The sequence below is a fragment of the Siphateles boraxobius genome, unplaced genomic scaffold, assembly GCF_051911475.1.
Source record: "Siphateles boraxobius isolate OS27281-9 unplaced genomic scaffold, OSU_SipBor_1 54, whole genome shotgun sequence".
NCBI classification, from domain to species: domain Eukaryota; kingdom Metazoa; phylum Chordata; class Actinopteri; order Cypriniformes; family Leuciscidae; genus Siphateles; species Siphateles boraxobius.
Window position 1 is genome coordinate 3,065,001 of NW_027509180.1, and position 15,000 is coordinate 3,080,000.

The window sequence follows — 15,000 nt, forward strand, 5'->3', positions numbered from 1 at the left end:
TGTTATGCAAGGCTAGAGGCTGAGACTGAGAAGTCACTAAAGTAGCTGGCTGCCTGTTTCGGTTTTAATTTGGGTAGGAAGTCTCCATCTCTCTCTCTCTCTCTCTCTCTCTCTCTCTCTCTCTCTCTCTCTCTCTCTCTCTCTCTCTCTCTCTCTCTCTGTCTCTATCTCTCTCTCTCTGTCTCTCTCTCAGTTTTATTAAAACAAGACACATTTCATTCTTTGTATTTTTGTTAACACCTATATTTTTCCTCTTTTCCACAGGTCAAAGGTTTGCCAGATCAGCTGCTGCTGGATGCACAGGTATTTTGGACAGGTTCTCTCTGCTGTTGTCAGTAAACTACTGTATTATGAGCATTGCTTGTTAATTGTTTTTTGTATAATTTTGTATATTTTCTTCCTGTACTTTCCCCAGCTGTTGAAGACAGGCCTTAAATCACGGCCAATTCATCAGGTACTCCTGAGAAAGTCCTACAATGTGTTGAAGGAACATTCTGCCACTATTCAACCCATATGTATTTAGATCAGTTGTTCTCGATATTTATATTAATCTCTACCAAATGTCTTAAGTTTTTATTTTGTGTAACATGCGTAGACTTTTCTGAATTGTCTTTATAGAAACAATCAAACGAAGATATAAACTTTTGTGCTACTGTCTTATTTTTCTCCCTGTTGCTTTATTTTTCTTGTTTTGTTTAGGCGCTGTGTTTAGAAATCCTGCCCAACAAAATTCCACCGAGGCTGACGTGGAGATGAGCGTGAGGAACTGGCTGCGGCTGAGCAGGGACAGGAATGGGGGCGGCAAAGGCGGGCGAGCAAGCATCTTAAGTGAAATCATTGATTGGACTGATTTTTCATTTAAACTGACTAACTATTTTGGAGGGAATTTCTTATTTTTGATGTACAGGTGAAACTCGAAAAATTAGAATATCGTGCAAAAGTTATAATTTTGATGATTATGGCTTACAGCTTATAAAAAACAGGATTCAAAATCGCAGAAAATTAGAATATTACATGAAATCAATAATAAAAAAAAGGATTTTAAATACAGAAATGTCAGCCCTCTGAAAAGTATAATCATGCATATGTATATGGTTATATTTTTACTAAATATATTAGTTTCTGTCATGATTCTGCCCTCGTGTCCTTGATTTTCTCTTGTCTTGAGGCAGGATCATGACAGAATCATGTTTTGTGTGCAAGCACATGGTCTTGTTTTGAGCCATGTGCTTGTGTTGTCTCGTTACGTTACCCCGCCCCCTTGTTATCCTCGTCTCGTCATTATTGTCTAGTCAGTTTCACCTGTCCTTGTCTAGTCAGCTTCACCTGTCCTTGTCTAGTCAGCTTCACCTGTCATGTCATGATTAGTCTCCCTATTTTATCCCCTTGTGTTTGCTGTCTTGTGTCGGTTCATTGCCAAACGTTACTTGTGAGTATCCTGTGAAAGTCTTGTCATTGAAGGTCTAGTCATTGTTAGTATCTCTCGAAGTGTTGTTTGTTTTCTAGTATTTTGTCAGTGTCGTTGTCTAGTTAGTCACCCAAGTCCTGTCTTGTTTTGCCCCCTCGTGGGCTTTGTTTTCCCCTTTTTGTCTTCAATAAATTGTGTGAAGAGCATTCAGTCTGCTTTTGGGTTCGTCAATCTGCATCCTCGTAACAGAATGAACCGACCAGAACTGAACCCAGCAGACAGTATGTCCTCCCTGCTTAAGCGACAGTCAGCTGACCAGGAATTATGGGGGCAGTCAGCTATCACCGACAGCAAGTTGGGCAAGCTTCCTTTCCCTCCCCAGGGAGAGAGGTCTCTGAGGAGATATGCTCAGGCCGTGGAAGCAAGGAGGTTTTTCTTACCTGAGATCCTTGTCAACCGTTACCTCATCGCGGGTCTCAACGCTCCGCCTCCTCAGGCTGAAAGGGAGAGGCTGGTCCACCGCCCGTTCCGGGACATGGTGGACTGTTTGTCTCGTAAGGAGCCGCAGGGTCCCATCGTGTCTTCACCTCCTGCCTGTCTGCCGGTGATCCCGGAGGGTCGTATGTTAGGCGTCGTGACGCTTGGAGACCAGACTCGTCCCACTTCGACACCCGAGGCATCATCTGCACCCGCTGATCTCCGTGGCAAACGAGAGAGACGGCTGTCGTGGGAGTCGACTTCGGAGTCCTCTTCCGCTGAGACTGCAGTCCCTGCTGTACAGCCTCAACTGGTTACAAGCCCGCCTACGGCCTCTGCTCCGCGACCCAGGAAGAAGAGGAGGAGGGGAGCCTCTTGCCCTCCGTCTGTCCCAGAGCCCGCCGCAGTCCCGGAGCCCGCCGCAGTCCCGGAGCCCGCCGCAGTCCCGGAGCCCGCCGCAGTCCCGGAGCCCGCCGCAGTCCCAGAGCCCGCCGCAGTCCGCGCTTCCGAGTCTGTTTTCATGTGTGCCGAGTCTGATTCAGTGAGTTCTGTTCCCGCTCCACAGCCGTCTGCTACGTCCCCTGTTATGTGTCCTGTTCCTTTTCCCGCTGTTTCCCCAGTCAGAAGTCTTGTCTCGCCACCCTCAGCTTCCCCTGTCGTGATTCCCTCTCCGTCGTCCACTGTTCCTCCTGTCCCTAATCAACCCCGGACTGTTTCCTCCAAGACTCCTCATGTGTCCCGATCCAAACCTGCCCGGATTCCTCGCCCTAAGCCCTCAGCCCGTTTTCCGAAGACCCCCAGCACACCCATCCACCCTGGACCACCCCCCATGAACTCTGTTTTTCCCCCGCCACCTCTACCTTGTTTGTTGTTTTTAATTTTTCATCCGAATCCTGTTATTGTCTTTTCGTGTTTGCCTTTACTGTGTTTTGTTCGTTTGTGTCGATGTCACAGTCTGTCTTGTCCCGTGTTTGATGTCCCCTTGAGGAGCGTCTGGTAGCCGCTCCTTAAGGTGGGGGTTCTGTCATGATTCTGCCCTCGTGTCCTTGATTTTCTCTTGTCTTGAGGCAGGATCATGACAGAATCATGTTTTGTGTGCAAAGCACATGGTCTTGTTTTGAGCCATGTGCTTGTGTTGTCTCGTTACATTACCCCGCCCCCTTGTTATCATCGTCTCGTCATTATTGTCTAGTCAGCTTCACCTGTCATGTCATGATTAGTCTCCCTATTTTATCCCCTTGTGTTTGCTGTCTTGTGTCGGTTCATTGCCAAACGTTACTTGTGAGTATCCTGTGAAAGTCTTGTCATTGAAGGTCTAGTCATTGTTAGTATCTCTCGAAGTGTTGTTTGTTTTCTAGTATTTTGTCAGTGTCGTTGTCTAGTTAGTCACCCAAGTTCTGTCTTGTTTTGCCCCCTCGTGGGCTTTGTTTTCCCCTTTTTGTCTTCAATAAATTGTGTGAAGATCATTCAGTCTGCTTTTGGGTTCGTCAATCTGCATCCTCGTAACAAGTTTCACCTTTTAATTTGAATTACTGAAATACATGAACTGTTGCACGATATTCTAATAATTTTTTCGAGTTTCACCTGTAGTTTTCTAAGTGTGATTTGTGGAGTGTTAAAATAAATGATACTGCTTTTGCAAAAACAAAGTAAAAAATAAATTTTGACGGTCATCTCCCAGTGCCCTCCTGTTTTGTTATTTCTCCCGGAAAACTCCTGTAGCCTAATTTGCATGACCATCAAACTTAATTTTAAAATCACTGATCCATTCCTCTTTTTTTCTGTTAGATTGATATTTCCCAGGTTGTCAGATTGTGTATGATCAATTGAAACTTTTTTTTTTGTCATAAAACCTGGCAACTCAAAAATAACGCATGCAAGTGTGTCAAATTGTTAGGGAAGAAATGTTATGATGAAAACATCACATAAACTGTTATTGAGTGTTGTTGAACTTGTGTCCTTGGAACAGTTAGCCTAAACAAATCAATAAGACGTAACGGTGGGATCCCACTAGAGCGGCGAAAAGCATTCAGACGCCTCGCTCCCTTTGAATTAACACTGGAACCGCTGATTTCCAAGCATGCTGTGGCGTTTCCAGCGACGCGGCCGAAACTCAGCTGTTCCAGTAGCCAATGGAGCGAGGCGTCTGAATGCTTTCCTCGCTCTAGTGGGATCGCGCCGCATAGGTCATAAAATTATATCGGGTTTACGTTGGCTCACGGTCGGCGATCATTCCCGACTTCTTGCCGATTAGCTACCGATCTCCATAAGACGTCTTACCGAGGCACTTTATGTCGGGCAGGCACACGCGCCCCAACGTCGGCATCGGCAAGAGCTAAATTGTTGTCTGGCACGTTTCAAAATGCTAAAAGGGTAACCTAATTATTTCTATGGTCCTGGCTGAAGCTATCAGGCGGTCACATAACGGGGAGTCACAGAAGCTTAATTTAGCCGTAGTCACGTGACATGGGTGTTTTGAATCACGCTTCGGATCAGTAGGCTTGTTTGAGATGAGCAAAATCTGCGCAGAACCGATCACCGGTGATCAGCGCGTAATGCATGCCGGTTGGAAATGTGTCCGAGTGCGGACCGCCTTGCTCTGATGTCATGCTGACGTGTGTCAAAAAACTCTCGCGAGCGCAAGGCACGCGTGTCGGATTCTGCAGTCGCGCGCAGTTGCTCTCCACCGACTGCGCTGATCAAAAGCATGATGGGAAACGACTTGCTGACGACACAGCTTAATGTTGATTGGTTTAAACAACCGTGATGTATTGTTCTCTTTTAAAATGTTTGATTTTAAAACTCGGATATCATGTTTTATGTGTATATGTTCGGTGTGAATATTCCCAAAATCTCGGACAGTGCGATTTCTATTGGTTATGCAATGTCATTTTATTATATATATATATATATAAAAAACACATAGCCCACCTGTCTGTATTAAAGAAAAAATGATTGATAAACACTTATTTGGAATGGAATTAAATAACAAGTAGGCCTACTTTGGGTGAATTGTTCATTATATTTATTTTCATATAAAAGCAACAGAACTTAAATTACATCCAGTTTATTAGCAACACTGTGCACGAGCGTGAATCCCGCGATATCCATCATTGATCTCGCAGGAGTCAGATCCACTGCTAGAAGCGAGAACTGTCCGGCTAGCCTGCGCTTTCTTCGCTCCTGCTCTCACTGCAGCCGTTACTCTCGAGTACACTTCAGGCGAGGCAAGGCGCATCTCAAACAAGCCTAGTGTTTGGAAACATCTGCGCTTCGCTTCGGGATCTCGCGAAGCTTCGGAACGACTGTTTCGCGTCAGCCATCCCTAAAATTACACCATATTTGTTGCTTTCTGTTTGTAAAACATATCTTCATGCCATCATTATGTCCACTCTGTCGTATTGTTGACCTGTTTGGTCACTCACAACAAATGAGATCCTTGAACCAGTAACACGACTCTATAACAGAGACTATAAGATCCACAACAGTGTATTGCACTATCTTTGTGTAATGCCTCTACATTTCAGAACTATAAAGTAAGCCATGGGATAAACTTGTATTATCAAATCTTAAATGGACACACTTCAGCAGCATTGACTGCGTTGGTTCCAAAACTCAGCTCGAGCGCGAGACTACGAGATCGGTTATAAATGGACTTCTGCCTGTACCGGCTTTCAGGAACTGCTATGGACAGAGATCTGTTTTTCATGTGCTCACTAAAGCCTGGAATGAGACACTCCACAGCACATCAGAACTATAACATCAATAAGACCATTTAAAATAACATTTGCTCGCCATCTAATGGATAGGTATATCTGTGACCTGAGATGGCTTCATGGCCTCCCTCTGATGCTTTTTCTCTTGGTTTGTGTGTTTGTTGCTGTCTTGTTTAGGAGTTCTGGTGTGTATGAGGTATTTATGTTCTGCAGAACAGGAACCTGCTGAAAATCAGTTTTAGAGTCAGGCCCGATTGTCTTTAATCTTTTCCTGTTTAAAAAAAAAAAAACTAAAATAGACTGTGGCTTATTTTTAACTGTAAAAATGTTTCACCAAAAATATTGAGTAAATCATAGTAAATGTTTTTTAGATTGTAGACTGCCTGGAGGCAACACTGTACCATAGAGGGTTAATACATGTCATTTTGTTAACTCTCACTCATTACATGGCTTTAAGGAGTATGAGTTTATATACATAACTATACAAACTCAATTCCAGTTTACAACTATTATTGTTCTATAAGTAAAACAAAAAAGACACGTTAGGCAAAAGCAAGAAACAATTATTTAAACAAGTAGGAACTAGAAATGTGTTTGAATGAAAGAAAATCTTCAAAGCACAGTGACCTTTGACCTTCATAGTTTAGACGTGTCTATGAATCTGCCAAGTTTACATGATTTACAGTACAATATCATCTCTTTCAAACTGTTCACACACACACACACACACACACACACAATTATCGCTGCATAATTCATCCAGCTGTCTCTATAATATGCAGAAGCAGAAACAGGAATAAAGTGAGGATTTGCTTTATAGGCCAAACCTGAGAAAATAGCAACATCTGGTAAAGAAATAAAAGAAGTAAAAATGTAAATGTTGAAGTTTTGCCAACAGAATGAAAGCCTGTTAACAGAGATTGCATCATTTTATAGTTAAATGGCCCTGGGATTAAAAGTTTCAATGGGGAAATGTTTTGTTCTTAAGGTCCTGAGTGGAACTATTCTGTGTGACTATTAGTGTAAAATATATTTATTAAAGGAAATGGTGGTGAAATAAAAAATACACACTTGTGCCAAAATAAGATAAAATAAAGAAACCTGAAAAAGTCAAAAATGTCCATAAGGTTAAGGGTTGAATGTATTTTGTTTCGTTGCCTCTCAGTTCTATGACACTGAAGTAGAAGAAGCTTCTCAACGGTTTATTATAGATGCTCAAGCTCATGCTTCACTCGTAACTCTGATAAACTGTCAGAGAAATGAGGTGAGACTATTGAGTCTACGGTCTCTCTGTCGCACTCGAGCGCTCTCGGACACACTCTGGTCTCTCTCGGACACACTCGGGTCTCTCTCTCGCACTCGAGCGCTCTCGGACACACTCGGGTCTCTCTGTCGCACTCGAGCGCTCTCGGACACACTCGGTCTCTCTGTCGCACTCGAGCGCTCTCGGACACATTCGGTCTCTCTCGGACACACTCGGGTCTCTCTCTCGCACTCGAGCGCTCTCGGACACACTCGGTCTCTCTCGGACACACTCGGGTCTCTCTCGGACACACTCGGGTCTCTCTCGGACACTGTCCAGCGCGCTCTCGGACACACTCGGTCTCTCTCGGACACACTCGGGTCTCTCTCGGACACTGTCCAGCGCGCTCTCGGACACACTCGGGTCTCTGTCGGACACACTCGGGTCTCTGTCGGACACACTCGGGTCTCTGTCGGACACACTCGGGTCTCTCTCGGGCACTGTCCAGCGCGCTCTCGGACACACTCGGGTCTCTGTCGGGCACACTCGGGTCTCTCTCGGGCACTGTCCAGCGCGCTCTCGGACACACTCGGGTCTCTCTCGGGCACTGTCCAGCGCGCTCTCGGACACACTCGGGTCTCTGTCGGGCACTGTCCAGCGCGCTCTCGGACACACTCGGGTCTCTGTCGGGCACTGTCCAGCGCGCTCTCGGACACACTCGGGTCTCTGTCGGGCACACTGTTGAGCGCTCTCTGATTGCGGACTGATGCCGGGTTGGGGATCTAGAAACATTGATGTGTTCAGTCCCGGAACGCGCGCTGTGTGAACAAAACCCGTTATCAATGCCGTGTCATAATGATGATTAAGACACGGCATTGATTGTCAAAATCAAACGAACCTGGGTCAAATCCCGGGTCACTGTATCCGTGTTTGTTCCGGAATATCTGTGTGAAAGGGGCTTCGGTCTCTCTCGTGCACTGTTGAGCGCTCTCGGGGCATCGCTTCGCAGCAGCGCATCAATTAATAAACACACACACACACACACACACACACACACACACACACACACACACACACACACACACACACACACACACACACACACACACACACACACACACACACAATTATCGCTGCATAATTCATCCAGCTGTCTCTATAATATGCAGAAGCAGAAACAGGAATAAAGTGAGGATTTGCTTTATAGGCCAAACCTGAGAAAATAGCAACATCTGGTAAAGAAATAGTAAAAATGTAAATGTTTAAGTTTTGCCAACAGAATGAAAGCCTGTTAACAGAGATTGCATCATTTTATAGTTAAATGGCCCTGGGATTAAAAGTTTCAATGGGGATATGTTTTGTTCTTAAGGTCCTGCATGTGACTATTAGTGTAAAATAGATTTATTAAAGGAAATGGTGGTGAAATAAAAAATACACACTTGTGCCAAAATAAGATAAAAACTGAAAAAGTGAAAAATGTCCATAAGGTTAAGGGTTAAATGAATGTATGTTGTATAGTTGTTCTTTAGTTCTAAGAAGCTTGTCAACGGTTGTGTTTATTATAGAGGACATTGACTGAGCCCCCACCGTATAAAAGGTCTCTTTCTTATTAGGTGTTCAAGCACTTTAGTGCTGTAAATTCCCCTAAAACGCATCGTGCAGCCCAAACCGTAAGGCCTAGAGACTTGAAACTCGGCCAGATGGTAGGCCACACTTTTGGGGAGAACCTATCAGAGTATGAGCCTGATTGGCCCATAGGTGGCGCTACAGCAACCAAAAGTACTAAATTGCGCATAACTAGACCGTTTGACTTAGAATCAAGGTCTTTACACCACTGTGATCCTTGGCTCAAGACAAGCATGTAAAGTTTCATGGAGATCGGACCATAGGTGGCGCTATAACTGTTAAAAAGCTTTAAAACCATATTTCCTTTGGTAAATTGCTTGTATTGGCTGTAAAAGGTATTTTCCATCTATTATGTCAGTGGTTAAATGTATGCTAAATAAAACAAAGTCTTTTGATGCTTTTGTGCTTAAAGGCCTTAACTGCTTGAACACTGATAAATGCTGCTTGCAGCTTAAATCTGTAATTGTAATTGAAGCTGTAATTGTTCATATCTGATATAGCAGATATCCCCCCAAATTTAATAATTTCTATTAGACCACATGGGAGAAGAGCATCCGGTCACATACTGAATGTCAGCTTGATTATTTTGCTCAAGATATGGATTTATTAAGTCCACATGTATTGCAATCTCATTCTAACCACACTCCTCTGCGATGCTGTCTGCCAGGGCCGGAGTGGGACTCATTTTCAGCCCTGGAGTTTCATGCCTTAGACCGGCCCACTTTAGTTCCCGACTGACTATATTAAAAAAATGTAATTAAAACCTCAGTATATAAGTCTGCAATAATGTTCTGTACAGCCTTGTAATTCATTGTATTTTTCAAAAATATAATTTTCTATTCAGTGCAATAGCCGTACACAGGGTTTTATAAATAAAGAGGTCCCAAAAGTTATCTTGCTAGGGGGTTCGGGGGCATATTATTTTTCCACTGTCATTGGCAAAAAACTTATGTATATCTGTGTTAAATAGGAATCCATTGTAATAAAGACAAGTTATTCTCATTCTGGGCACAGTATGCAATAGGCTATTGCTCCCTGCTCTCCTCTCTCATCTCCATCTCCTGCTCTCGTTCTTCTTCTCTCGGTCTATTTACCTGTAAATCTCCCCTCCCCGAAGCTGAGCTTTGATTGATACAGTCTTTGCAAACTGATTATTTATGTCGGTCGTTTAAAACTTCTATCGTAAAACAGCTGTTTAGTTTAGCCACTTGCATCTTATCTCGTGAACGCATCGCGTTGGGATTCACGCGAGGCTCGCGCTTCTGTGAACATATATCCTGCTTTGATCGGTCAAGCATTTTGCCTTTGCCGACGAGCGGCGTTTGAGTGCTGATGATGAGGTCGGTTATCCTCGCGCTATGGTGGGTACGGCCCTGACTCGTAGGCGCTATTAGTTGTATCTCTTATTTTCTGTTCGCATATCTCTAACAACTGACTCTTTTTTTGCTGTGGGGCTGCGAGAAAATAATAATAAAAAAATAGTGGGGCTGCGCTGTGACTTCAGCCTAGGGAAAGCATTCAACCCAGTGCCATGACAACACCGGCCCTCCTAGCCAATAAAACACACCGATTCTCCCGGTGCTCCCGATTAGCCAATCCGGGCCTGCTGTCTGCGGATGTTCGTTGGAACGATGAGTAATATAACACATTAAATTAAATAATAAATTACTTTTTGGAGTTATTTCATCCTTTAACTCGCTTATGCCTTTCACTCATTAAATGCTTTCACGAGTTCACACGTACATGAAATCTAAAGTTATATTTATGCGTATTTGGCTTGCTGTCCGGGGGAGGGACAGCAAGAATTCTGCCCGAACCCAGAGTACTCCCCCCTATACTGGGGTAGACCCAGCCGAGTGTGAGGTGATGGGGTGGTGGAGGGATGCTGAGACACTTGTCGTGAGACAGGAGGTGAGGAAAAGCTTTATTTATACCGGCTTCCTCTTGAGCTGATTGGTTGATTACCTGAACGTGCTCCTCCCGAACTTTGTTACATACAACTTCATTTAGTGGCTTTTGTCACAGTCTGTCTTGTCTCCGCCTCTTCACTACACTTCCCAGCATCCCTCTTGTCTACACACCTGCTGGTGTCAACACCACGATCGTCACCTGTGTTTAGTCATTGTCATCATCTGTGCCACCTGTTTCTGTTAATTAGTATGTGTATTTAGTTCCTGCTTGTCTTCAGTTCAGTGTCCGTTCTTATGTGTATCACATGAGTGTGTACCGTCTGTCTGTCTGTCTGTCTGTCTGTCTGTCTGTCTGTCTGTCTGTCTGTCTGTCTGTCTGTCTGCCTGCCTGCCTGCCTGTCTGCCTGCCTGCCTGTCTGCCTGCCTGCCTGTCTGTCTGTCTGTCTGTCTGTCTGTCTGTCTGCCTGCCTGCCTGCCTGCCTGTCTGCCTGCCTGCCTGTCTGCCTGTCTGCCTGCCTGTCTGCCTGTCTGCCTGTCTGCCTGCCTGCCTGCCTGTCTGCCTGTCTGCCTGCCTGTCTGCCTGCCTGCCTGCCTGCCTGCCTGTTTGCCTGTCTGTCTGCCTGCCTGCCTGCCTGCCTGTCTGCCTGTCTGCCTGCCTGTCTGCCTGTCTGCCTGTCTGCCTGCCTGTCTGTCTGCCTGCCTGTCTGTCTGCCTGCCTGTCTGCCTGTCTGTCTGCCTGCCTGCCTGCCTGTCTGCCTGTCTGCCTGTCTGCCTGTCTGCCTGCCTGTCTGTCTGCCTGCCTGCCTGCCTGTCTGCCTGCCTGTCTGCCTGTCTGCCTGTCTGCTTGTCTGCCTGCCTGCCTGTCTGCCTGCCTGTCTGTCTGCCTGCCTGCCTGTCTGCCTGCCTGCCTGCCTGCCTGTCTGCCTGCCTGTCTGTCTGTCTGTCTGTCTGCCTGCCTGCCTGCCTGCCTGCCTGTCTGCCTGTCTGCCTGCCTGCCTGTCTGCCTGCCTGCCTGTCTGCCTGCCTGCCTGCCTGTTTGCCTGTCTGTCTGCCTGCCTGCCTGCCTGTCTGCCTGTCTGCCTGCCTGCCTGTCTGCCTGCCTGTCTGTCTGCCTGCCTGCCTGTCTGCCTGCCTGCCTGCCTGTCTGCCTGCCTGTCTGCCTGTCTGCCTGTCTGCCTGTCTGCCTGCCTGCCTGTCTGCCTGCCTGCCTGCCTGCCTGTCTGCCTGCCTGCCTGTCTGCCTGCCTGCCTGTCTGCCTGCCTGTCTGTCTGCCTGCCTGCCTGTCTGCCTGCCTGCCTGTCTGCCTGCCTGCCTGCCTGCCTGCCTGTCTGCCTGCCTGCCTGTCTGCCTGCCTGTCTGCCTGCCTGCCTGTCTGTCTGCCTGCCTGTCTGTCTGCCTGTCTGCCTGTCTGCCTGTCTGTCTGCCTGCCTGCCTGCCTGTCTGCCTGTCTGTCTGTCTGCCTGCCTGCCTGCCTGCCTGTTTGCCTGCCTGCCTGTCTGCCTGCCTGCCTGTCTGCCTGCCTGCCTGTCTGCCTGCCTGCCTGTCTGTCTGTCTGCCTGTCTGTCTGTCTATCTGCCTGTCTGCCTGTCTGCCTGTATTATGTAAGTGTAGGAAAGAGAATAGACAAAGATGTATTGTAAATTTTGTAATCTATTATCTGATCCACACTCCGGAGCAGAGGGGGGCAGTAATGCACCAAAAAGCTGGATGCCAACCGCTGTAAAATTGGAAAGAAGAAGAGTTTGATCAAAGGGAAGGGGAGGAGTAAAACAAGTGAAACTAAAAGCTGAACTGTGAATCTAGCTCTACACTCGGTGAGTTTGTTCTGCATCAACGTGTTTTATGCATATATATTCATTAATTGACGTAAACCATTGCAAACTTTAAGCAGTTAATTTGGCTTGTAGTTGAATTTTGGCTTGTAGGTAATGCTTTTTTTGTAGGCTTATCAATGTCATTTTAGATGTGTGTGTGTGTGTGTGTGTGTGTGTGTGTGTGTGTGTGTGTGTGTGTGTGTGTGTGTGTGTGTGTGTGTGTGTGTGTGTGTGTGTGTGTGTGTGTGTGTGTGTGTGTGTGTGTGTGTGTGTGTGTGTGTGTGTGTGTGTGTGTGTGTGTGTGTGTGTGTGTGTGTGTGTGTGTGTGTGTGTGTGTGTGTGTGTGTGTGTGTGTGTGTGTGTGTGTGTGTGTGTGTGTTCTTACTCGAGACTCTTTGCTGCATCCTGTAACGAAATGGCGAGCTTGATACTCGACGCGCATGCGCGCAATAGGATGTTTTTAACACACATGTAGTAATCTCTTATTACAGTTCAAATTACATTTAAAAATAGAGTATTTACATTTTATTTTTAATTATTATATATAATTATTATAAGTTGATTACAAACGATTAGCCTACATTACTTTTGCATGAAAAATAGCGCTATCATGTCGTTATCAAGAGAGCGCTTAATCTCTATCTAAGCAGACTTTCCTTCTAAATATCTTGAAATTGAGTTTATAGCCTACTTATGATCTCTGATGTTGTTTTGAGTGTTTTAGACAATTATGAAAAGGAACTATAATGAATATACTTTTATTTGACTTGACTCAGGCGTTATTAGTCATGTGAACCCGTCTTTTCTTTCATTTCAATTGTCATTGATGAAAATGTTTAGCTTAGCTATTATAAAAATCGATATAGGCCTACACAAAATGGGATGGCATGGCATTACGTATGGGAAATTACATGACGACGGATGTCATACAGATTTGATAAAATAATGTAATTTGTGGTTACTGTAATGGGTAATCTATGGGGGTAGAATTGTTGCATTATTCCAAATAAATAGATTATGATCCACAAATAAATATAAAGAGATTCACAAAAATATATCAAATTCACAAATAAACAGATTAAGATCCACAAATAAATGTAATGAGTTTCACAAAAAAATTATAAAACTCACAAATAAATAAAATGAGATTTGCAAATAAAAATATATATTTGCAAATATGTTTTATGCCACAAACACAACTCTGCCTGGCATTTATTTGTGAATCGGTTCCTGTGCATTTGAAACACTTCTAGCGTCGACGTGCAGACAAATCCACAAATAAGTGGACTCCACCCACCCTTTACTCAAGCCAATCAGATAACGGCCACATTGAGCTGACCACTCGTAGCACGTTCTCGCTACAACCAATCACGTTAGGCTTTAAACTCGTGGTGAGAACTGGATATGATCTGATAAATTTTGTAGATATTTGCACCCCTGAAAGCAGCTGTAATAGGAGCTTCATTCAAATTAGCTGTTTTTGTGGTTAAAACACCCCGTTTCCAAAAGATTATTGGAGTTTAAGGCTTCTTTATATTTATATTCTTTATTATTAACTCAGGATTACACATAAATTATGATCATCACAGATCCCGAGCATCATAACACCCTTTCCACCGGACTCAAGCGGCGCGTCAAAAGCAAATAGCCCATTATCTTCTCTGCTGCCGTAGCAGTTTCAAATCATGTAAAACTAACATGTTTGCAATGTTAACACATTGTGCCCATGGCGTCTGTTTTCTTACCTGAACATATGACGTGTAATCTTCTTTATTGACTATGCTGGCTACATGAAAAAAATCATAATTCGTGATAGTATACGGAGGACACATCATTTGCACATTTGCTTTGTCCAATGAAGAAAGCCTCACACGGGGTAGACACGATTTAATAAATTACAAAACGGATGATTTTATCTTTTAAAGCACAATCGTTAGCTAGCTAGAGGACATCAAATATCAGCCCAAATGACCATCATTGATGTAACAGCGTGTAGGCTACTGGGGTTTTGAGTGGATAATGCAATGCTGAAAAAATACATATTTTAATTTATTGTGGATGCTGTAAGTAACTTTTACAGTACAATATTATTAAGTCTGATTCATTTGAAATATTATTTGTGTGATCAAGCGTTTTAACGGACTTTTAAATGCATTATCATTACACGGACCTGCTATTTAAAACCTGACTGGAGAAGTGGGAAAAGCTGTTGTGACAGTAATTTTCCCAACATTACACAAACTCGCATATTTATCACGAGGTTGAATCCAGTTATTCATTAGTCAGCAACGTATTGATGCTTTTCTGTTTTATCATGAATAACGTGACGCTTCCATAACGCGTTTTCCCCATAACGTAAGCGCTGTTTCTCTGGCATTTTCAAAGGCTCATAAAATCTTGGCTTGATACACGGTCTAATGGTCTAACTCTAACGAAATCCAAATTTTAAAAATATTTTACTGAAGCAATATTATGAGCTCAAATATTATTATATTTGAGCCAATGCAAATGAATGAGCAAAGTTATTTCAGGGCAAGACCACTCTGATTGTAAAGCCTAACGTGATTGGTTGTAGCGAGAACGTGCTACGATTGGTCAGCTCAATATGGCCGTTATCTGATTGGCTTAGGTAAACGGTGGGTGGAGTCCACTTATTTGTGGATTAGTCTGCACGTGGACGCTAGAAGTGTTTCAAAATCTACAGATGCCTGATTGGATTTACAAATGCACAGGAACCAGTGCCATAGAGAGAAAGAGTTGCGACACGCTGTCTGTCTGTCTGCCTGTCTGCCTGCCTGCCTGCCTG

General features: G+C 44.5%; 3 protein-coding genes across 9 annotated transcripts in view; all 3 read left to right on the top strand.

Annotated features, from left to right (window-relative positions):
- Positions 1-3,565, top strand: part of LOC143714451 (uncharacterized) — a 6,944-nt gene extending 3,379 nt beyond the window's left edge. For 4 of the 7 annotated variants that reach the window (XM_077205664.1, XM_077205663.1, XM_077205665.1 and 1 more), the window contains 4 exons: positions 1-73; positions 265-303; positions 416-454; positions 700-3,565. The exon at positions 1-73 is cut by the window's left edge. In XM_077205664.1, the coding sequence (XP_077061779.1) occupies positions 1,659-2,885 (1,227 nt within the window). In that variant the 5' untranslated portion in view covers positions 1-73; positions 265-303; positions 416-454; positions 700-1,658 and the 3' untranslated portion in view covers positions 2,886-3,565. The remainder of the gene's footprint in view (positions 74-264; positions 304-415; positions 455-699) is intronic. The other 3 variants (XM_077205667.1, XM_077205666.1, XM_077205662.1) reach the window with 1 other exon arrangement.
- LOC143714367 (uncharacterized) overlaps positions 1-15,000 on the top strand; it is a 288,790-nt gene that overhangs the window by 133,347 nt on the left and 140,443 nt on the right. The window lies entirely within an intron of this gene.
- Positions 12,053-15,000, top strand: part of LOC143714461 (uncharacterized) — a 7,628-nt gene continuing 4,680 nt past the window's right edge. The window contains exon 1 of the mRNA XM_077205680.1: positions 12,053-12,194. The gene's annotated coding sequence lies outside the window, so the exon portion shown is untranslated. The remainder of the gene's footprint in view (positions 12,195-15,000) is intronic.